Source organism: Laccaria bicolor, genomic scaffold (genome assembly GCF_000143565.1).
Source record: "Laccaria bicolor S238N-H82 LACBIscaffold_2 genomic scaffold, whole genome shotgun sequence".
NCBI classification, from domain to species: domain Eukaryota; kingdom Fungi; phylum Basidiomycota; class Agaricomycetes; order Agaricales; family Hydnangiaceae; genus Laccaria; species Laccaria bicolor.
In genome coordinates, this window is record NW_001889873.1 from 1,424,357 (window position 1) to 1,446,093 (window position 21,737).

At 49.1% G+C, this 21,737-nt stretch overlaps 11 protein-coding genes across 11 annotated transcripts; 5 read left to right on the plus strand and 6 right to left on the minus strand.

Annotated features, from left to right (window-relative positions):
- Nucleotides 1-286: 286 nt before the first annotated feature.
- Nucleotides 287-3,412, minus strand: LACBIDRAFT_292100 (uncharacterized protein; the record flags this gene model as incomplete). The annotated part of the gene is made up of 2 exons (XM_001875178.1): nucleotides 287-2,638; nucleotides 2,692-3,412. The coding sequence occupies 2 exons, from the start codon at nucleotides 3,410-3,412 to the stop codon at nucleotides 621-623; spliced, it is 2,739 nt and encodes a 912-aa protein (XP_001875213.1). The 3' UTR covers nucleotides 287-620.
- Nucleotides 3,413-3,781: 369 nt separating this feature from the next.
- Nucleotides 3,782-4,096, minus strand: LACBIDRAFT_305501 (uncharacterized protein; the record flags this gene model as incomplete). Its single annotated transcript, XM_001875179.1, has 3 exons — nucleotides 3,782-3,838; nucleotides 3,889-3,992; nucleotides 4,045-4,096. 3 exons carry the CDS (start codon nucleotides 4,094-4,096, stop codon nucleotides 3,782-3,784), a joined length of 213 nt encoding a protein of 70 aa, XP_001875214.1.
- A 128-nt stretch (nucleotides 4,097-4,224) lies between these two features.
- On the plus strand, nucleotides 4,225-4,818 carry LACBIDRAFT_162683 (uncharacterized protein; the record flags this gene model as incomplete). The annotated part of the gene is made up of 3 exons (XM_001874601.1): nucleotides 4,225-4,345; nucleotides 4,401-4,619; nucleotides 4,673-4,818. Coding segments are annotated over 3 exons (486 nt in total), but the record flags the coding sequence as incomplete, so codon positions are not given.
- Nucleotides 4,819-5,455: 637 nt separating this feature from the next.
- Nucleotides 5,456-7,563, plus strand: LACBIDRAFT_305503 (uncharacterized protein; the record flags this gene model as incomplete). Its single annotated transcript, XM_001874602.1, has 7 exons — nucleotides 5,456-5,482; nucleotides 5,538-5,873; nucleotides 5,929-6,343; nucleotides 6,417-6,564; nucleotides 6,616-6,671; nucleotides 6,726-6,760; nucleotides 6,811-7,563. 7 exons carry the CDS (start codon nucleotides 5,456-5,458, stop codon nucleotides 7,561-7,563), a joined length of 1,770 nt encoding a protein of 589 aa, XP_001874637.1.
- A 166-nt stretch (nucleotides 7,564-7,729) lies between these two features.
- LACBIDRAFT_305504 (cholinephosphate cytidylyltransferase) lies at nucleotides 7,730-8,762 on the plus strand. Its single transcript, XM_001874603.1, has 3 exons — nucleotides 7,730-8,041; nucleotides 8,110-8,414; nucleotides 8,464-8,762. Exons 1-3 carry the CDS (start codon nucleotides 7,749-7,751, stop codon nucleotides 8,610-8,612), a joined length of 747 nt encoding a protein of 248 aa, XP_001874638.1. The 5' UTR covers nucleotides 7,730-7,748; the 3' UTR covers nucleotides 8,613-8,762.
- A 1,389-nt stretch (nucleotides 8,763-10,151) lies between these two features.
- On the minus strand, nucleotides 10,152-11,644 carry LACBIDRAFT_305505 (uncharacterized protein; the record flags this gene model as incomplete). Its single annotated transcript, XM_001875180.1, has 5 exons — nucleotides 10,152-10,277; nucleotides 10,337-10,488; nucleotides 10,536-10,635; nucleotides 10,693-11,385; nucleotides 11,447-11,644. The coding sequence occupies 5 exons, from the start codon at nucleotides 11,642-11,644 to the stop codon at nucleotides 10,152-10,154; spliced, it is 1,269 nt and encodes a 422-aa protein (XP_001875215.1).
- A 95-nt stretch (nucleotides 11,645-11,739) lies between these two features.
- On the minus strand, nucleotides 11,740-13,290 carry LACBIDRAFT_305506 (uncharacterized protein; the record flags this gene model as incomplete). Its single annotated transcript, XM_001875181.1, has 3 exons — nucleotides 11,740-12,470; nucleotides 12,523-12,878; nucleotides 12,941-13,290. 3 exons carry the CDS (start codon nucleotides 13,288-13,290, stop codon nucleotides 11,740-11,742), a joined length of 1,437 nt encoding a protein of 478 aa, XP_001875216.1.
- Nucleotides 13,291-13,416: 126 nt separating this feature from the next.
- Nucleotides 13,417-14,460, minus strand: LACBIDRAFT_305507 (glycoside hydrolase family 16 protein; the record flags this gene model as incomplete). Its single annotated transcript, XM_001875182.1, has 3 exons — nucleotides 13,417-13,985; nucleotides 14,037-14,107; nucleotides 14,159-14,460. 3 exons carry the CDS (start codon nucleotides 14,458-14,460, stop codon nucleotides 13,417-13,419), a joined length of 942 nt encoding a protein of 313 aa, XP_001875217.1.
- Nucleotides 14,461-14,885: 425 nt separating this feature from the next.
- LACBIDRAFT_163947 (uncharacterized protein) lies at nucleotides 14,886-15,173 on the minus strand (the record flags this gene model as incomplete). Its single annotated transcript, XM_001875183.1, has 1 exon — nucleotides 14,886-15,173. A coding segment is annotated over one exon (288 nt), but the record flags the coding sequence as incomplete, so codon positions are not given.
- A 550-nt stretch (nucleotides 15,174-15,723) lies between these two features.
- Nucleotides 15,724-18,211, plus strand: LACBIDRAFT_244580 (uncharacterized protein; the record flags this gene model as incomplete). The annotated part of the gene is made up of 10 exons (XM_001874604.1): nucleotides 15,724-15,966; nucleotides 15,997-16,063; nucleotides 16,121-16,284; nucleotides 16,331-16,673; nucleotides 16,725-17,172; nucleotides 17,228-17,346; nucleotides 17,481-17,634; nucleotides 17,686-17,885; nucleotides 17,941-18,022; nucleotides 18,076-18,211. The coding sequence occupies 10 exons, from the start codon at nucleotides 15,724-15,726 to the stop codon at nucleotides 18,209-18,211; spliced, it is 1,956 nt and encodes a 651-aa protein (XP_001874639.1).
- A 372-nt stretch (nucleotides 18,212-18,583) lies between these two features.
- LACBIDRAFT_229313 (uncharacterized protein) lies at nucleotides 18,584-21,564 on the plus strand (the record flags this gene model as incomplete). The annotated part of the gene is made up of 6 exons (XM_001874605.1): nucleotides 18,584-18,756; nucleotides 18,813-19,027; nucleotides 19,496-19,696; nucleotides 19,871-20,233; nucleotides 20,285-20,472; nucleotides 20,659-21,564. Coding segments are annotated over 6 exons (2,046 nt in total), but the record flags the coding sequence as incomplete, so codon positions are not given.
- Nucleotides 21,565-21,737: the final 173 nt, after the last annotated feature.

Below are 21,737 nucleotides of genomic sequence, written 5' to 3' on the forward strand. Positions count from 1 at the left end.
AGCGCTATGCAGGCCCCGGCATAATTGGGCATACTATGGTAAGTGCGCGCTTCATACCGAGAATTGGATGCTTTCTGGTTTTCCAAAAAGGCAATTTATACGTAAACACCGCTCGAGAAACAGCGCTCATTTGGCGCTCATGAGTCATGAGCACATTCCGCCTGGCAATTATTCTGCCTCCCCTTTGCAAAGACAATTGGATTCAATACATAGTCTTCAACAGCGAGCTTTAGGAGCCAACACGAGAGCTCGCTGCGCTTGCTCCCAAACTTAATACATAGTGCATATCGCCTAAGTTACGATCATTGAATGCCAACGGAGCACAAAAGACCACTCCTGTTGCTTTCGTACGTTCGATATCATATTATTTAAACTACTAAGTCCGTCCGTCAGGGGGGGCAAAAAAGGAGGAGGTTGCGTGACAGTGGTTAGCGACAAAAGGAAATTTTCGAAAAGGCAAGAAGGACGAGGTAAAATAAAAGTGATGCAATGCAGAGGGAATGATTATGATGAATGATGGACGACGAAAGGGCTGGGGAAATCCATTCCAATGTACGTAGCGAACGATGTAAATGCCAGAAGTGAAAAAAGTGTGTAAATTTTCGGCAGGAAGGTTCTTTTTACTTCCGTCGTTGTTGCCAAACCGACAGTGGTAAGTCTTCCTCCTCGCCATTCCCCTTGTTTCCCTCGCTCGTTCTAGGACGTTGAGGCAAGGAGGCGTGAGCACTATTCCCCTTGCGCATATTGCCATTTGTAGAGGGAAGCGCAAGGGATGTGGTTGCAGTAGCAGACAAAGACCGTCCGGGAGATTTGTGCCCACCACTCATGCCTAGATTTTCCTGGGAGACATTGTTATGGTATTGTTGTTGTCTGCCTTGCTGTTGTTGATATACATTATTCTGCTGTGGGGGGGACCGTGAGCGTTCATGCGACGATGATGGCGGCGATGTGCGTCTTTGTGGGGGAGAGGATGAGGATTGAACCATTCCAGGAGGCATTGCACCTGGAGGAAGCCCTGGCCTCTGTTGCTGGTTTTCAGACTGGTAATAATAATTGTCGGGGTATTGCGATTTTTGCGGTGCTGGTACCAATTTCGGCGGGTTATTTGGGTATTGCGATGGCTGTGGCGAACGTGGATATTGCTGTCCAGGAGGGCCATTCATGGCGGCGGCTGGTGCAGAGGGGGGTCGACCTCCTTGTTGTGGTTGTCCGTTGTAGCCACCGTATTCTTGTTCCATGACCCGATGCTGCATTTCATACTGAGGTCCTTTAATAGGCATCTCAGCTCTACGGCCGCCGGCCCCCCCTACAGGCGTCTTGGTCAGCGACCCGCGCCGGCCTGATTCTTTTTTCTTCATCTCCATCTCTTTCTCTCTCTGTTCCTTCTCTGAACGTTCTCGCTCCAACCGCTCCTTCTCAGCATTCTCTCTCTGTTCCCGCTCCCTCCGCTCCTTATCTTCCTCCTGCTTCTCCTCCGCGTTCTGGGTGTCAGTCGATGGCGAACCATTTGTTGTCGCCTGCGCCGATGTCTGTTGGGGATTCTGTGCCTTATTGATTACGCCCAGATACCAGAACATTAGATTGCTGATTAGGACTTGTTCGTAGAGGGGGCGCCTTGGATTCGCCAGTTTGATATGGCTCAATCGATATATTGCCCTCTCGACGTGCAACGGATATCTGGCAAAGGAATTCGTAACACCTGGTGCCAACCCAGGAGAGGTTGGTGGAACATAAGACTTGGATGACTTTGAGGCCCCAAGTAGCGCCTGTGCTGCCTCCCTACCAGATGCGCCACCTGTGATTGGGGATTGATATTCTGCATCTTGTTTCTTCTTCGCACCAAATAGAGAGCCAAAAAAGCCCGCTTCCTTTTCTTTTTCGGCAGCCGCGCGATCGCGATTCTCCCGCTCCTTATCCTTCGCACTCTTTTTCCCTCCTTTGTCTCCACCCCACTTTCCAAAAATGCCTTTTCCCTTGTCCTTTTCTTTTTCTTTCCGTTGGTGATGGGAAGGTGGACTGGGACTCGTCGTAGGATGCAAGGTGGGTGGCGTGTAGGAGGTAAGAGGAGTTATGGGAGACTCTGAAGGAGATGGCATTCGCACAGGATCATTCGAAGGCTGTTGAACGACCAAACGTTGAGGTTGCGGGTGGTGTATGACGGGGCCAAGAGCTTCCAGCAGTGCTGGTTTCACCTCTGGTACAGGCTGAGAACTTGCTTCTGTTGGAAGTGGCAGAGAGGTTTCTGGCGGTGGAGATGTTATCAGAACAGGAGCAGGCTCGTCTTCATCGTCCCTAGCATACGCGTCGAAGATCGATGCTTCCTCACTGAATGAATCTGGCCTTCCGTTGGTGTGGTATCCATCGTCGGAGACAGTTCTGCGACGGTCAGATATAGCCGATTCCAATTCACCATGATCACTGGAGGATAATTCACTTGATGTTCGATGCTCTGTTCCAGACTTGGAAGGGGCCCCACGTCGGCTGGCCCCAAAGCGATGGCCTCCACCATCTCCCGGCAAACCAGGTTTGCGAATTTTAGTGCGAGCAGCGCGACGTAGGATTTGACCGGGTGGGGGAACAATGATGGGAATATCGGCTTCATCACCCATGTCGGGCATCTCATCCATGTGTTCGATAGCTGGTATGTCGTAAACACAATTATATGTCATCCAGGTGGACAAAGATACATACCAGAGGGGGACAGATTGAGACTTAAGCTCCTCCTTAGAACGCTTCTCAGCTTGGAAGGATCGTCACTATCCGTAGCCTCTTCCGCTAGTTCTTCCAATCTTTGCAAATCATTGATGGTCAGCGGGGGCCCTTGGTGGGTAACATAGCGACTACGGGTCCGTTTGAGAGGAACGACATTCTCTTCCTCAACCCCGTCATTTTCCTGAGGTCGATATTGTCGACTCAACATCGATCGCTTCCTATTTAGGCTTGATCTCGAGGAAAGGGAAGAAGACATGGAGTTGCTCCGTTCTAGGGCATCATCGTCCGACGGGGGAGGGGAACGAGCATGCTCCTTTAAAAAAGCGCGGAACTCTGCAGGTGCTATCTCGGGGTGAAGACCGGCTGGAACCCAGAAGAGGTGGAAAGGATCATCCGCTGGGTTATTGGGGTTGGCGGTGTCACTCGTACGACTGGCATCATCGCGATGGCCTATGAGATCAACGGGGGACCTAGCATCGTTGGAGGTAGCGGGGAAATCTCCATCCTTACTCCCAGAAGTGGAGGCAGCAGACTTGCCGGACCAATAAGTAGAAGTGGGCGAAGAGGGTGGAGATTGATTGGGCAGGTCAGGATCAATAGCGAGTGCACCTGGGTTACTCGAACGCCGCCTGATATCTCTTAGTGCCTCTACTTCCCGTTGAATGTCATATTCTGAGGGTTGCAAAGTGCGAGCAGCCATAGCGAGCAGGTTGTACGATGCTGTGCCTGATGGGGAGAGGTAAAGAGAGGGTGGCCTCCTTGTGCTGTTGAGGAGGTTGAGCTGAGATGGAGGAGGAGTCTATGGCAAGACTGCGGACAACGAGGTTGGCGAGGATGTTGAACGAGCGAAGGCCGGTGGGCAGAGGAGGACAAGGAAAGAAAAGAATAATTGAATTCCGATTGAATTTTACCTTGAAATTCCTTGTACTCAATTCACAGCAGTCCGCACTAACTATACATGTAGTCTATATTACGGTGGACTGACTCTTATTCTTCGACTCCATAAGTATGTATAGCACCCTTCGCTGATCCGACCACCGTCAACACAAGATGCGTACCTGACGCCTGATTATCGTGGAACGCTGGTCAACAACGCATTCTCTCGCCAAAGTTCTTGGATGACCGCCTATATAACTCATCAGATTCCTCTACAAGTCATAGATGTGAACAGCGAACAGCTAGGGCCTCGGGATTGACTCCGCTTTCAATCATCCCTACGCAAGTTGCCAGAGTTTCCTTGTCTAATCGGGTATTCAAAAGCTGTGAAATCTCATGCAAAACTGCGGTTTACATCAACCAACATCGTTGTTCACTGATGTGGAACGCACATACTGTCCAGAGTTTGTTGAGCAGATGAAATTCGCTCAGATTCCTTTGTTGACATTGTCGACGGAGCCCTTCAGGAGCACTCTGTCATTACAGTAAGTCGTAATGACTAAGCACATATTTTAGCCTTCTCTTCCCACGCATTTTCCCATGGCTCCCTCAAAGACAGGAAAAACTGCCCAGCCAAAGAAAGAAAAAGTATATCATCCCTCTTCGCGCAAAGCAGGACAACTCGCTCGGCATGCGCTTCGCAAAGGGAAACTCGGAAATCTTGCATCGAAACGGGGGCAGAAACACAATTCACTAGGTTTGTTATCTCGTCTGTATCACCCCGATCAATTTGTTCAACCCCCTCATTCCAGTGGATCTATATGGATTCTTTTACCATGCTATGCCCGAAGAAGGGGTTCTAACACTGGAGGAACTACACCACATTGTTGGAAACGTCTGGTTAACCCGCTTTGACGAGGAGCTGGAGGAAGAAAAGGCTGCGCGTAGAAAAGGACGGCCGAAAAGTTCCAGGGAAGTATATCTGGAAGATCTGAAGCTGAGAGAGGCGGAGGAGTATCGCACAGGAATGGGTGAGTGATAGCCATCTTCTTAAAGAGCGTCGAGTTAATCACAAATGTTCTAGAGGTGATAGATCTTACACACCCACCCACGGTTGAGGTCTTTCGACGCTGGGACCAAAAAGAAGTTGCCTTCATCCAACTTCTTCGTTTCATACGTATTTTCAGCCCAGAGCACGAGCACTTTATCGTTTCAAGACCTGGCAAACATTTCTCAATATTGGGTTCGACGAATGGAGATGATCCCGATGCAATGGATCTGGTTGAACCCACGCAATAACACATTCCCCTTATTCACTATCCATAAATATGCCATACTACGTAGGTCATTCTACTACACCGGCACAGTTCAAGCAAGCTGCAGTCCGTGATCGGACGTGCACGTCAACACCTCCCATAATATGGGTATGATTACTTGCCACTTCGTATTCGGTGCGACACATACTAAAGCATGAGGGTTATTGTACGAATATGATTGCCCCTTTGATGTAAGTAGAATCTTTTTCAGTAATAATGGTCAACATGGATTTATGTCTTTGCCTCCAGAACGTTTCTTCTCTGAAAACCTAGGACAACGGAAAGAACATCGAAACTGCCGGTTTCCCAGAATTTAAAGCAACTTATGACTGCTCATTCAACTTCCTGATGGTCCTGGCGAAATCCTGAATAATGTCCCCCGAGTACTTCGCCGAATTTGCCCGACTTTCTAATGGTGATGCGACGCTGCCGTCCACGCGTTCATCCATATGTTCCGGCACGATGCATAACGCTGCGTGCTTTTCGGGGTGATATCTATCGCGTATTTAATCCGTATAGTCAATGGTGTTACCCTCAAGGAACTCGCAGTTATGAACATCGCCCCCAAAGTCCTCATTGTACGTGTCAATCTAGCCTCTGGTGACCGTTTCCCTTACATATCGGGCTTTCCAGGTCGGAGCAGGACCTTCTGGTCTGGTACTTGCTCTTAACCTTCTTAAGAATGGAGTCCCAGTGCGGGTTGTTGAAAAGGAAATCAACCCTAGGATTGGGCAACGCGGAGCCGGCATCATGGTATCGTGTCTCTCGCTGAGAATAATTTCGATGGACTCAACCTGTAATCCACAGCCTCGTTCCCTGGAATTATTTCAGTTTCTTGGTGTTGTCGATGTAATCACCAAGGCTGGTACATCGATCCCCACCATTCGTATGTATAAATCGGATGGTGTCGAGGTTTTGAAAGAATTTCAAATGACTCCATCAAGGGATCCCACACCTACCAACCCATATGTCCGTCGTTCTTCTACTTACTAAGCTTATTAAAGGCTTATCTGCTCTTGGTTAGCTCAACCCCGTGCTATTGGGCCAAGAGGGTTTGGAGGCAATTTTGCGAACTGCGCTGGCAGAGCACGGTTGCTCTGTGGAATTGGGCACAGAGCTGCGGTCGTTTCAGCAGTTCGACGATCGCGTGGACGCAACCCTCGTTAAAGTCGGGGAACCCAAGGGCGATGTTGTTACAGAGAACGCTACTTTCGATTGGGTCATTGGCGCAGACGGCGCCCGCGGTGCTGTCCGCAAACAGCTTGGACTGAACTTTTTGGGTGAGACGAGGGTAGAGAAGTTTATTGTGGGCGATATCGTGGTGGAAGGACTCTCTCCAAAGGTCTGCCGTATACAAGCATCTGCGTGGACATGTTTATTCATACTGCCGTCCACAGCATTGGCATATATGGGGAGATGCCGGAAACACTCTGTACGAGGCGCCCTCCGTTACGTGATATTGAAGTGCTAATCACATCTGTAGAATCACTATTCGTGGGACTGAAATTCCAGGACGGTTCAGCTTCGTCCTTGTGGGCGAAAACCTCCAGGATGTTGAGGTGTCTTCGAGTCATCATGCCCTCCGCAAATTCCTGAGTGACAACATTGGGAATCGAGCTGATATCGTGTTCGGCGACATCATTTGGATGTCACATTATGTGTGCGTATTGCATTGTGTCTTATCGGTCCTTATCTTACCCCGCATATTTAGACCGAACATTCGAGTGGTTGACAGATTCAAGGTGGGAAGGGTTTTTGTGGCAGGAGGTACCGAGGACATCCTTTTTTTTGCTACATAATGATGAAGACGATGCCTTTCAGATGCAGCTCATGTTCACAGTCCAACTGGAGGCCAGGTAGGCACCACTATTTTAAGAACCGAAGAGTGAGTTCATGCACCACTCAGGGTATGAACACTAGCATCCAAGACTCTTTCAATCTCGGCTGGAAGCTTGCCCTCGTTGTCAAAAGCCTCGCCCGTCCCTCTCTTCTCGATACTTACTCCGAGGAGCGACTTCCAGTTGTCTCAGAAATGCTGAAGCAGACCACTAAGCTGCTCAACGGAGTTGTGAAATCTTCAAAGGATGATGGTGCCTGGAACCGTTCTGGCTCAACTCTTCAATTGGGCATCAATTATCGATGGAGTTCAATTATCCTTGACGAGGTGAAGAAAACCGAGCCTACTGCGCAAGACAGCGTCGACGAGAGATCCGACTCATACGGCGTCAGCGTCAACGACGGTTTGCAAGCGGGTGATAGAGCACCAGATTCGCCAGACCTTACCCGTCTCCGCTCGGATTTGATAGCCAAGAAGAGCTCATTGTTCCGCGATGTTTTCGGGCCCTCCTACCACACCGTTCTTATCTTTGCACACTTAGTGGATGCGAAGGCGTCACTCCAACGGGTGACAGGTTATCCAAAGGATGTCCTTCGAACCGCCGTCATTGTTCCATCGCAACAGGCGGTTCCCATTGACTTACCTGATCACGTCAATCTGGTTTTTGAAGATTCCAAAGGCCATGCCCATGAAGCCTATGCTGGGCGGAAGTGTGGTATTATCGTTGTGAGACCGGACGGTGTAGTGGGTGCCATGGCAAGGGATCCACAATGGTTGGACCGTTATTTCAAGGGAATACTACTTGAGCCATTAAATTTTTGAAGTTGTAGATTCAAGTCCAGATATCTCTTGGGTTGCATGTAGTACTATATGTAATGACGGGAAACCGGACCGCTGGTCTATCTCTGAGCTCACCTCGTGTTGATGAATCCCAGCCTCAACAGCTCCATGGTTCTTTTACGATGCTTCCTTGACCTTTCCACAGCCCACCATATCCAGCAGTTAATATGGATTCCACTTCAGTGCTGAGCGACGACGACTATGATCTTATCTCCAATCCAAGCCAAAGGTCGCTGGAATCGAGTCTAGCAGATCTGGCGCAACGGCCTGCACCGATAGCTGAGCTGCCACCTTCGGAAGCGGCACGATGTAAATTTGAAACTACTCGATGGTCTGCCAGCGAGGTGCAAGCGTATTTTCGCAAAACTCTCGATCTGGGAAGCACTGTCAAGAGAGACGACCTTGAGAACAAGACTGTACGTGTCTATGTCGACGGGGCATTCGACACCTTCAATGTAGGGTGAGTGACGTCGCTAGTACAACGTAGGCCTTCAACTAAGGTTGGATACCCCTTCGTTCCCTAAAAAGTCACGTCCTTCAACTCCGTCAAGCCAAACTTGCATTCCCCTACGTCCATCTCATTGTGGGGGTCTTTTCAGACGAACTTCTGAACCAGCACGGATATCCTTCCTTGTGGCCTGAGGTAGAAAGGTCAGAAATGATCCGGCACTGTCGTTGGGTCGACGAGGTCACCACAGACGCACCTTGGGAATTGAAGGAAGAGTTTATTCACCAAAGACGCATTGACTACGTCGCGATTGATGAAGGCACATCCATTGACCCAGGCTGTGATAAAGCAAGGGTAAAAGGCTATGACGAAATGAAGAAAATCAGTGCGCACAATCATTTCCCTGCTTACAATGATGAATAACCTCGTTCCAGACAAAGTTATCTCTACAAGAAGGACTAGAGGACTAGTTATACCTCCAAGATTCTCCCTCACAGGTCCCTCGACTCCAGTAGCTACAACAATCCCAACACCCGCTCCGGACTTTACAGCTCACGTAGACCAGTATGGAATAGGATATTAAATAATTCGGAAGCGGGTAGAACCAGCGGGCTGACTTTCTCGTCGGTCTAGTTTTTTTCCTTCTCATACCCGTATCTTTAGTGCTGAATTTATCTCCCTGTCTAAGATTTGCGATCATTTGATCGGTATAAAATCCCTGAACCGATGACTCACACTACCATCTTGGAGATGACTCCTTTCCGCAAGCTGCAAAAAGCTTTTGATTTTCTTTTCCTTTTTTCAAGCCCATATGCACGATACCTCCAATACCCCTCCACCCGAGCACACCTCCAATACCCCTCCATCCGAGTACAGCTCCCCAGATGCACCAAATATACCTCGATTCAGACAAATGGTCCTCGCGCGACGGCGAGGGCGAGGGGTGGCCCTCACTGCCAGTGGATCTATTGGAACAAATTCTCAGAGAGGCTTGGACATCTCTACAGTCTCTAGGCGATAGAGTCTCCTTGATGACTTCGGCTGTCCTCGTCTCGAAAGTGTGGTTGACCACTTTTTGCCGTATATCGTTCAGGGATGTGGTCATACCATGTTCGACCTTCTTGCCACAATACCGACGTATCGTTCAACGGAAGTCGCCCGTATACCGCAAGTTGCTTGGAGATATTCCCTTCCCACAACTCTGCCAGTCGATTACCATTCAAAAAAAGTCTTCGTGTCCCCGAAGGCGCTTTCAGTGCAGTGACCTCACCGACGTTGATTTTTTGCATGGGAGATCTATGTTGGAGGCGATGCACTTGCTCAACTCGATTCCCTCTTTACCGCTGCTCCAGGTCATATCCGTCATATACCCAAACGATGGATGCATCAACCTGGACAACGGAAATACATTCCATGTGTATTCTTTCAGCGTCGTAAATTTGGATGTCATTTATACCTTTCCTCCATCGACTCCATCAATATTTCTTGACGCGATCATTCAGGCGCGGCGTTGTAAAATACCGTGCGCGCCGTGGACCCCTCCCACTGTCTACACCATCTCCACTTCAAAAACGACGGCGGCTCCATGTGCGATCGGTGAATTCCTGAAATTATGTCCGGACGTGGAACGTCTTGACTTGGACGAATACTCGAAAGGCAGCGCCGGAGCGCAGGTGACCATGAACTTCACGTCTCAAATTTCCCAGGATTCCATTGTCCTTCAAGGGAAGCTCAGTTCATCTAGAAGGCGAAGCAATGAGAAGGACGGAACCACGTTGATGCAGGGGAAAACCCTTGGCATTATCGTCGAGACGAGAAAGTCATCCTCCAACCAAATGCTTCGTCTTCATGAACCCCGTGAGGTGCACTTTTTTCGTCGCCGGTAAATGTTCCTTAGCTTAGGTATACGTGGCCCATTTTTAAGAATAACATGGCGTGGTTTACATTCTCCAAGAGTTCAGTTGTTCCTCGTAAAGGAGACAGCCCAAGCACTGTAATGACTACCAGCTGCATTTGCGAGCAACTGTTCGGGACACATTCCCGATAAATACAAAACCCTAGTACCAAATCACAAGGTGTCCAGGTATACGTAGAGATAAATCATTGGTTGAGGTGGTAGCACCTACTTATCGTGCGGCTTTTTTTTGTGCACTCCCATGTGACGGGAAAGCTGGTCAGGCCGTGCAAAAGATTTGCCGCAATTAGGTTCTGCACACGTGTATGGCCGTGCACCAGTGTGTGTACGCAACTATCATAATTGAATTTGTCAACTGTTGACGCAGTCCGAAGCATATAAAAAAGACGAACATGTTTTGAAAGATTCGAAGATTCAGCAAATGCCCTTTCACAATAGGTACATTTGAATGGTTTGTGTCCGTTGTGAGTCCGTTTGTGTATCGTCAGCGCCCCTGTTATGGCGAATGACTTTCCGCAGCCGGGGAAGTCACATACATAGGGTTCTGCGGCGGGTGAGAGGTCCGTGGTAAACCGTAAAGTTGTCACTCACTCTCCTGCGTATGCCTCCGCATGTGTTGTTGGAGAGTCGCGACTTCCGAGAAGTTTTGTTGACAAATTTTACACTGGAAGGGTCGATGTCCAGTGTGCGACTGAATGGCGGAGCCAGTATCAGTAAGGATTCTTTTGAGGGGGAATGATGGACTAACTTGCACATGCCGACAGATTTTCTGCTTACTTGAGAAGCCATGTTCTCCGTGACGTTGACAACCTTCCCAAAAGCACTCATATTGAGTTTTTCCACTCCCAACATGTGTTGTCGTGATATGTGCGGTTAAAGCGTCGCACGATTCAAATGACATGCCGCAAGATTGCCAGCGACAAATGTGTGTGCTAGAAGCACAGAAGTGGGAAGTGGAAGATACGGTGGGGGGAATTTCCGTTGGCGAAGGCGCCACTTGGGACGCGACGGCTTGTTGTCGTCCCAGTGGATGATCCCTTAAGCCAAGATGGTCTTGCAAAAGGTGTGTTTCCAGAGCAGCTCGAAGGCTATCAAACTCGGAAGCCGTCGACGAGCTCGCAATGGATTCTGGAGACCACGAAAGATCACAATTCTGCCACAAACATGGCAAGGGATCTGCTTCCGGTGTATTGTTTATAAAAGTGGGCTGGCGGAGGTGTTCAAGGTTAACGTGACCCACGAGTTCACCAAGCGATGCAAAAGAAGCCTTGCATTCGCCCCACATGCACGGTATCATGGATGGGGAGGGGTAAACGGGCTGTGTGGGTGGAAGTGGGGGCACAACATTGGGTGCAACAGATTTGCCCCAGTCGTCAATGCTCCAGTTGCACTGGTCATATGGCCGAGGCTCCGAGAGATAAGAATGATAGTCAGTGCAACACTGCAGCTTGATTAAAGGATCAGAAAAAAGATAAAGGAAACCAGGAGGAGGATGAACGAACAAAGGCGTCAAAGCCATTGCAATCTGTGCAATTGGCTGAGCTATCGCAGACGAGATCACAGTGAACATGTTCTCCTGGGTGGCAGATAGCCTCTGGGTGCTCTGGATCAGTGCAGGCGACGACGACGCACTGGTCCGTGCACTGTTCGGTGAATTCGCTCGTGGAGCAAAGGGGCTCGGCACAGGCGAAAGAGTACATAATACTCAAAGGATAGCAAGCGGCGTAATGAGAGAATTAAGATTTCGGAATGAAACATCATCATGGTCACGTGCTCATCACTGGGATGGTCCTCGTCACTCATCAAATCCCAATTCGTCTGTCCCAAAATGGACGCTCTGCACTACAAAGTCTACATCCTTACTCTTGCCAACGGTTTCTTGAAGGAATGACAGACATCCCCGTCCACATCCGCGCCATCTCACAGGCGCAGGTCCACCTACACTTTGACCAGCGATAATCCCTTCCCAGGTGAAGCGCTCTTCCGCATGTTGAAGGAATACCCCATCATGTTGAGGGTTCGCGCAAACACCCACACCCGTTATTTCCTGCGATTGGTCTTCCCCTGATCTTCTGTTTTTCTCCGCAAAGTCTTCGGCAATACAGTCTCGAACACAAGCGTTGAGTATCCTTCGTATCAGTCCTGATAAAGGTCGCCATCCATTCCCACTCAACAGCGGAAGGTCATACAACTGTTCCAGCGTCGTCTTCGGATTTTCCCTGGCGCCCGATCCGAAATCCAAAGACAAATCGTTACTTGGTGGAGACAGTAACTTGCGCAGCATAAGCTCGACAAGCGAAGGAACTGCACCAGAAGTATGTCGGATCTCTGAGACGGCTCGTCGTGGGAGGTGGCGAGAGTCCGGTTCGGGAAGAAATTGGGGGTTGGGAAACAGGCGAAGTTGATGTAACTCCATGTTCATCATCTCTGACGGCACGAATTTGAGACGGTTGTTTGCAATGTTCAACTCTCGTAGATTCCTAAGTCGTGCTATTTCCGGAGGAAGGTAGGTGAGACCATTGTTTTCTAGAATGAGATGCGTGAGTAAATATCAGGTGAAAGCGATAACCGAACATACGTAGAGCAAGGATAGCTAGGTTGTGCAAACTCCACAATTCAAGCGGCAGTTTCGAGATACTATTATTTGAGAGAAATAGTTCAGCCCTGTCCTGTCTCATGCTGTTCATCACGGCAACATTCGCGATCGAACGGGAGCGATCGTTGAAATTTCGCGGGACTTCACGAGAGGTGGTTGCAGGAGCAGTGTATACGCGGGTGAACGGTCGTCTGCCAGCCGTAAGGCCAGCCTTGACAGCTGACGATACTCTCCCAGGATAATTCTCGTCGTCATATAAACCTGGAGCATCACGCAGCACGACAATGCTTTTCAGATCCAAAATGAACTGAGGCGGTATTTTTGTAAGATGACGACCTCTAGTATGACAAGAACGAGGTATTTAAGTCACACGACAGGAGTATAGCAAAAAAAGATGTACCCCAAGTCAATCTTAAGTTGTCCACTTTCGTAGGCGTTCGTGCCCGCTGCCTCCCAGATCTCGTCTTCAGCCGACTGAGCTGGGTCAATGGTTGTAATGGTTGGTTCTTCCGCGTCAGAGTCGACAGAGTCGCGATGCCGGGCTCTCTTCGACGGACTCTCTCGAAAGTCACCAGTTACAGGTCGCTTGTTTCTGTTGGAGAAGTAGGAACCTGCCAGCGGATCTGCGCGTATCGTGTCCATGGTTGGTTCTGTGATTATGGGGGATGCTGGTGGAGAGGAATCTTCCCATATTGAACGCGCAGGGGATGAGGGGGGAGAAGAGGGAGGTGTGTAAACGGCGTGGTACATGACAGAAGGGAAAAAAAGAGATAGAAATTCAAGGCAAATTGGTGAAGGGCCTATTATATTTATCCCTAGACGTAATACCGAACAAGGTAAACGTAAACACTCTATTCGCGATCACGTGCAGACGCGTCAAAGTACCAATTCAAAATCGAATAGGGCCCTAAGTACCATAAGTAGTACAGACTTACATTGAAGATATCTTTTGACACCTCTCATGGACATTCTACTGTGATGCTCTTCACCGTGGCATTCATTATCCCTGGAGCTTGTGCCCAATTGACTGGACCTTTCGCCCATTGACACGTTCCTAATGGGCTGCTTGCATCCCAGATTCCGATCTGAATCCGAGCAGGATGAGAAGGGAAATAAAATACTCCATTCTTTTCTGTGTCCACTTGAGGCATACTTTAATCTTCGCGCTGAACAATTCAAATAATCCACACCTTTTTTCAACGTCCGTACCACTTGCCCATCGACTCCCCAATCAATCTGGGTGCTTGTCCAGTTGATAAAGTAGGAGTGGGTTTTAGTGATGTCCGTGTGGTTGGCGCCTATGCCTTCCACAGAGCTAAAGACATTGTACATCGGTTGCGCCGGAGTGGAGTTGTTGGTGCCGGAGGGAGGCGCAAACATGTTAGTTTGCCAGTGTGTAACATCCGCACCAAGTATTTCAATGTCGATCTCATCGGTAGCATTTGCTGTTCAAAAGCATCGTCAGTTCACCTAGCTTGAGGGGCGGCCAGACCTACATAGGAGAATGGCAGCTGTGACTATGCCGGGCACAGGGGGTGCGGCGATCTCAAAAGTGACTACGCCATATCTATGGATTGTTAAGCTCCGAGTTGCATGCATAGAAAGAATCATGGTTTACAGAAGAAAAAACGTCGAGTTGACGGTAGCGCCTGTCCCAAGTTCATCGTTCACGCCACCTTCCGATATAACGTTTCCGTCTGGTCCCTTGAGAAGGAGCTCTAATCCGCTTTTTCCGACCTGGTATGACTCCTCGGGGCTCACGGCTACGAAGGAAGCAGACAAGTTTGCTGCCACAGAGGAGGCGTCAGAGAACGAAGTCTTTAATGGCTGGCACTGTGATGCTCGGTGATGGGGACGAGCTGCAAGAGAAAAAAGGAGTAGCTGGGTGAAAAGGAGGACAACGAATAGACCCGAAGACATGAAGAATGGAATCGCTGGAGTCCATGTTGGTGAGTATTTAAAAACTCACGGGCATGCAATTATATGTCTCCTGTCTCATAAAATAGCGCATCACGTGAAATAATATAATCATTTTACGACTCAGCGCTCGGAGTAAGGCTCCTGTAATCAATAGGTTCTCCCTTCTCTCTCAACGTCTTCATCTCGCCAGCGATCCCGGAAATAAGTTCTTCTCGTTTTGCTTTGCGTTCCGCAACTAGTCTCAGGATGTGCGAACGTTTTGTGGCGAAAGGCGCATTAAACTTCCACGACGCAGCGCCTTGGCCCTTTGTCATGCGGAGCAGCTCGTACTTCTGTAAGAATCGTGACTGTTGAATGTGGAAGTTCTGTTCGATGAATTTCTCTCTCTCCGCTTTGTCCTCTGGTTCCATCTCTTCCATACGGAGCGGATAATAGAATGGATCGACGAGGCCGACTACGGCACGCTTATACGTTTTGAATGGCTTGCGCTCGTATCCCAACCTGCGGTACACAGGAGAGATGTAGTTGTCCGTGCGGACGTATGTCGTTTTGACCCCATAAACGGCAGCCAGGTATGATCGGATGTCGGTTTTTGTCACTGAATGTGGTATGCGAAAAGTGGCCTCGTAAGGGTTGTAAGGCATGCCCGGTGGTGTATTGTTCCGGACGAGCTTGAAGATAATGTTGGGAAGGTACACCCTTTTACCCAAGACCGCGGTCTCTTCTATACCGTCCTCTTTCGTAACCTTTTTGAATCCACGAAGACGGGAACGGCGTTCGTTCACCTTCTCTATCCACTGAGCCTCGGAAATATATTCCCCATCGACTTTAGGAAGTTTTCCAATAGCCCGAAGACGTTTGTAACGTCGAGATTCAGTTGGAGTGAGGCCGTCTACGGTAGCATCAGTGGTACCGAAAGCGCTTGGACGAGTGTCCAGTGTGCGACGGCGGTGACGGACGTCGAGGGGAGTCGATGCTGTACGGGCAGCCAGAGCTGTGTCTGGTATGGTGGGTTTTGTAGAGTAAAGGCGCCGCCGCAAGGGCTGGCTGCAGCGACGAAGAGACAGCATTTCGTGGTGAACTGACAGTGGGCAGAAAGTCGAAATTTCACTGACACGTGACGCACGACGTGTGTGATGCTCATACTGATTAGCAGTGCACATCTTCAATTTGCGCTTACCTTGAGTTTGACAGTCGTTTTGCAGGCGTTGTCATCTTCGACACCATTTCAGTCTTGCATTTTGCCCTGGAGCCGACGGAACCATGCCCACTCCCTCTTGCTATAGGTTCTTTCGGGCACTGCGTTCCCTGTGCGTACCAATAACGACAGTTATTGGTTTCTCTCTGCTTCTTACTTGGATATTTGTTCTCTACCAGCCGAGTCGAGGTCCAGGGATGGTCCAAAGAATGGGTTGGCAAGCTTGGGAAGTGGTTAGCATGAATGAGGCTGCCGATACCAAGGCTGGGACCACTACTTTGGGCAACACAACAAACACACCAGAAGGAGTCGACTGGTGGGACGTCACAGAATCCGAGGATAAAGTGGACAACTTGAGTCTACCATTAGATGTGTGGTCTCCTCTTCTCCCCCATGACACTGGCCGTGCGTCGCTTTGCATTTCTTCCATCTACTCTTAACTTGAACAATATATTTGCTTAGTCTCTGAAATCGCTGTTGTACGATGTCTTATTAACCCTGAGGTTGGTGGTGAACTGTGCGGACCCGATACGACACCTGAGCGAGACGCGATTATGGGCAAATGGGTCCGTGTTGGTCGAAATTTGAATCTGGAGGCCGGTTATATGTCCGGTTGGTTGGTTGGTGTCTTTTTTAGCTGATAAGCTGTGTATCTCTAACGTGATAACACAGAATGTGTATTATCGTCGCACAAGGCGTCAAGATATCAACCTTATAACCGACATTCGTCTCTTGCCCGAAAAAGAACAACCCGAGCCATTGGATGGATGGCATCAAGCTCACACTTCTTTGAGAGCTGGAGTGCTGAGGATACCCCCCTTATTTATATGGTATAAGACGGGCAAAACGGCAGGTCAAATGACGTCAGAAGAGAAAGCGCACATTATCACTGAACTAGACGTGATCTACGGGGAAGATGTCCCGTGGTACGGTTTTGAGAAGCTTAAGCCCGCCACACTACCCGAGAAAGGAAGAGTTCAGGCGACTTGGTTGACATACAGACGGGGCGTGAAAGGTTTGACGGCCATTCCCTCCTCTTGATCTCACTTAATTCATTTCGGTCCAGCTGTGCCTCGTGCTCCACCACTGCACTTCTCCCGCTCAGGAAATTTCAAGATTCTTCAAGTCGCTGATCTGCACTTCTCCGTTTCGCAAGGGGTTTGCCGCGACACCCTGCTAAACCCTTGTGAACACTCAGACAACCTCACTAATTCCCTCATTTCCCGTGCACTTGACGCTGAGAAACCAGATCTCGTAGTTTTTAGTGGCGACCAACTGAATGGACAGGGCACCACATGGGATCCAAAATCTGTTTTGGCAAAATTTGCTCGAGCAGTAACGGATAAGGGTATTCCATGGGCCGCTGTCTTTGGCAATCATGACGAAGAGGACGGTCTCGCGAAAGATCAACAGATGACCCTGATGAAAGCCTTGCCATACAGCCTTGTAGAGCGAGGTCCAAAGGATGTCCATGGTGTTGGGAATTACGTTTTAAAAGTCAAGAGCGCGGATGCGTAAGTTATCGTTGCGACAGAGTGTGTTTCGTGCTGATTTTTTATGTTCGTCTAGGTCAAAGACGCACTTGCTGACTCTTTACTTCTTGGATTCCGGCTCTTATTCCAAAGGAGTGCTTGATTGGTTTGGATTTTTCATCCCAACAGAATATGATTGGATACGTCAGGTCGGTGGTTCGAGGTTTTTCTTCTTGGCGACTCCATTTATTTCTAATTATACGTGCAGAGTCAAATAGATTGGTTCCTTCAAGAATCAGGCACGTCGTGAGATCTTTTTCGAACCCCACTGCACCTGAACTCTTTCCTAGCCTCAATCAAATCAATACAACGGCCCTTCTCTCCTGATACCGGGAAAGACCTTGGCCACAATTGGGAGGTGCGACAACAGCCAGATGACCAAATCACGCCCGCTGTGGCAAAGCTGGCGAAGCCAAATGCCCTGATGTTCTTCCATATCCCTTTGTATGAGCCATCTTAACTGCTCCCGAAAACCTGACTTAATTTACCGTCCAGGCCAGAATCTTATAGTAAGGCAGACATAGATTCTCAAACAAAGAAGCCCCTTGATGTGGGCTTGCACGGTCTGGAGTCGCCCGGCAACGCGAAGAAGAGCGATGGCTTTTTCGAAAGGGGCATCCTAAAAGCTTTGGAAAGTGAGCACATAACCAACAATATTCAAGAGGTGAAAGTTATTGGGAATGGACATTGCCATGGTATGTCTTTCTCCGATATCTCCCTTCATTTTGGCCGACACACGTTTTCATGAAGTGACGGAAAACTGTCGTCGCGTAAAGGGGGTGTGGTTCTGCTTTGGTGGTGGAGGATCATACTCTGGCTACGGAAAAATTGGGTAAGTTCATTGGTGGCTCCGATGACTCACGGAAAACTCAATGTTAGCTGTAGGTTTGACCGCAGATTCCGTGTTTATGATATTTCAGACTACGGGGAGACAATTCGGACGTATAAGCGCACGGAGAAGGATGATATTGTAGACGATATGATTCTGGCGGGGAAAGGGGCACCTCAGCTAAACGTATAATCTTTATAGGTGTTTTGTAGGGTGTAAGATAGTATAATTGTGTTTTGTGACCAGAAATGGGACTCGGAGGTTGAATTCTCACGTCATGTTTGATTGAGTGGCTGGGCCAGGGACGCCCTCGAATCTTCCCTCCATGAGCATCTCTACTTGTCTTTTCTAAGTATCTCAGCGGCAACCTTTACCATGGCTTCGCGTCCACCCCAGCCTCAGAATGGACATCCCTCAAGACGCGAAAATCATTCAATCTCATCCAATACCTCAGCATCAGGCCGAAGCGAGCGAGGGTCACGGAACCCATCGAATGTAAGAATGCAGCCTTTGAATGCAGTTTAACTGGAGTCTCATGTTCCCATAAATCGAATTCAGCCTCCAGTAGAGTCAGCAGTGACCCGACTTTTGGTATCTATCAAACAACTACTGGAAGCCCTTACGCTTTGGAGTCAAATGAAGATGGACGAGACCCAAGTGAGCGACGTATACGTCCGCTTGGGGAACGATTTCAATGCAGCCGTCACAGCTTTCGCAGGGTTTAATATTGATATGGCGTGCGTTAATGATATCCGTTCTTGTCTCCTTGACGGCTGCGTAACTTTTGACACAGAGAGCTCATGTCTGTCCCCAACGATTTACGCAATGTATTGGAGCAATGTCTAGCGGAGGATGCCACCTCAGATAACCTTGAAATTTATTTGCCGACCGTCCGAGAGATCATCACGAATTTGTTGCAAGGCCTACGGGGCAAGCAATCTATCTATCGCAGAATTATGTCGGATCAACGACACCGTTCAGGAGAGCAAGGCCACGAGAGAACGGAAAGTCGATCTTCACGTTCAGAGAGAACCTCCCGCCGTGGAGACGGTACTGCCCATCGCTCACAACTCTCAAGAACAATAGATGCATCAGAGGCGCCAGAAGCAGCTGGGAGTGTTTCGAAAAGAGTTGTGCAAACCTCAGGCCGCAGAAGAGATCAGAATTCTGATTCGAACGGAGACGACCAATTTGTTGGTGGTTTTGCCCCTACTATGGTTGATCAAACGACGGGACAGAATGGAACGTCAAGCTATGGTGAACCTCAGCAACCTCGGCAACCCTCCGTCCCCCGTAGTGTGGATCCTCCCCCTCCTCCCCCTTTTGAGCCTCCTCCTCCTCCTCCTCCAGAATTGATTGCGCCCACCCCACCTACAATCGATACCCCTCCAATAGAAGAGGCCCCACCAATACAGCAATCATCTGTTCCTGCTAGCGTGAAACGATGGTCCCTCGTCGACAAACCATCGGCTCCAGCCCCACCCGTGCTGATAGAGCCATCTAGTCCTCAAATGAATGGCGCCTCGTCTACTGAAATGAGTCCACATGAACCTCCGCCTGCGGTTGCCAATTCGCTGGCTGCTCTAAAAAAGAATGACGTTCTAGAACGACGAGCCTCCAAGCGCTTTTCGACCTACAACATTTCAAAGATGACGGGAGCGTCCACGACACGAGAGCGTTCTCTTCGGGGTAACAATCATCCTAATCGCCGTTCGTTTGCCGCTACATCAGGAAATTTGACGCAAAATGAGTTGGCGGTGTTGACTGAGGTTGACGACGAAGAACCCGAACCGCCTCAGGTGCAGCGTGACGCGAGCTTAGCGTCCTTCCGTCGGTCTGGTTCACGAGCAGTTACACCTGAAGTGAACTCCAGGGCCCCTTTGGTGCCACCTTTGCCAGTGACTCCGTCAAGAACGCCGGAGCCTGTGACCCTCGCCGCCGATTCACAACGAATTGGTGCTGATAGCTTGTCCGCAGATCCTTCTCGAATCACCGTATTTTTGCAGCTGGGTCGGGAAGTCAAGAAGGTTGTGGTTGAACCTGGTCTCTCGTTCTCTTCCCTTCGAGTCTTATTTGTGGATAAATTCTCATATAATCCTGGACTGGAAAATTTTCCTGCGATCTATATACGCGACCCATCCAGTGGGGTACAGTACGAGCTTGAGGATACGGATGAAGTAAAGGAGAAATGTTTAATATCGTTAAATATTGAACGTGAGTACCCCCCCAGCTTTGAGCAGTCACCCAAGTAATGCATTCCAACAGCCCTGGATCAAATTAAACAGCACATAGATACTCAAATATCGACTTTGTCCAACGATATCAAGGAGTTGAAGTCGGCTGTAGCAAGCAACCACCGCTTTTCTTCAACTCCGTCTGAGATAATGGCTCAGCACCCTCTGGCACAGAGCACCCCAGCTCCACCTCGACCATCCGACCGACAGTTTCAGCATGTTGCTCGTCGTCTATCGCATTATGTCGGAGATAACTCTTCTTTATCCTTTTCATCATTTCAAGGTGGTTTGCCTCCGCAAATAACGGGTCAGTCGTTGCAACAACAAATGACGGGAGCTTCTGTTATGTCAGAATACTCAAGTCGAGTGGTTAACGATCTTAAGACACAATTTGACGAAGTCCAGAACCTTCGCCGAGATATTGGTATCATGCGACAATTATACACCGAATTCATGAAACAGACAAAGGAATCGTTGGGCACGCTTCGCACCCAAACACAATCTGTGAAACAGCTGGCAAATTCCAATGTTGGTGGGGCTCGGGCATATATTGATTCCGGCAAGAAGAAGCTTGATATTCGCAGTCAAAATGCTTTGACGGAGGTGGAAAAATTGCAGGACACTGTCGAAGGTGTGAAGGACGATGTCATCAAGAGACATATCACGCCCAAAGCACAGTATTTCAAGAACATCAAAAAAGACATTGATTCCACTGCCGCAGAGCTGCAAAGTTTGAAGGAGCACATCGACACCATAAAACCCATGTGGAAGAAAACCTGGGAAGAAGAGTTGCAGAATATAGTTGAAGAACAACAGTTCCTCACACATCAAGAAGAGTTTCTCAGCGATCTTCTTGAAGATCATAAAGCCGTGTTGGAGATTTATGGTCACGTTGAGAAGGTTGTTTCTCTTCGAGGCCCTGGTGGATCAGGTGGACCCATACGGCTTCGAAACCGCAACTTCCGGCCCCCTCCACCTGACGAAGGTTCAAACGGACTGAGCAATGTAATGCTCGAGATCCGGGGCGCCCAGGTGGACCCAGAAAAACGGTTGAAGGCCATTGAAGCGAACCAGAGGAACAGAGAGAAGGAGTTGGCGGCCAGGTCGGACGACCTGCACGCTGAATTGTCAGAATTTGTTGACAAGAAAAAGTTGAAGATGACGGGCGGTGCGGAAGAGATCGAACGTGTGAGGCAACTGCGCAACGACATGACCTTGAAAGCTATGTTCACTGGTGGCTCTATTGCAAGCACCAGCTCTTCCTCTCCGCCATCCTTTGCTTCAGACTCATCTGCATCACCTCTGATTTGAATTTAGGGTCTACACTATCATGGACATCTGCGTTTTGCTTCCCTCTCACATTCCCTCGCAATATTTACCCACTTCACGTCATTCTATGGATCATCCTCACGTTTCTTCACGCTTTCGTCTAGCTTGTACTGCATTTTTAAGACCTCCATCTAACTGGTCCACCACGTTGCACC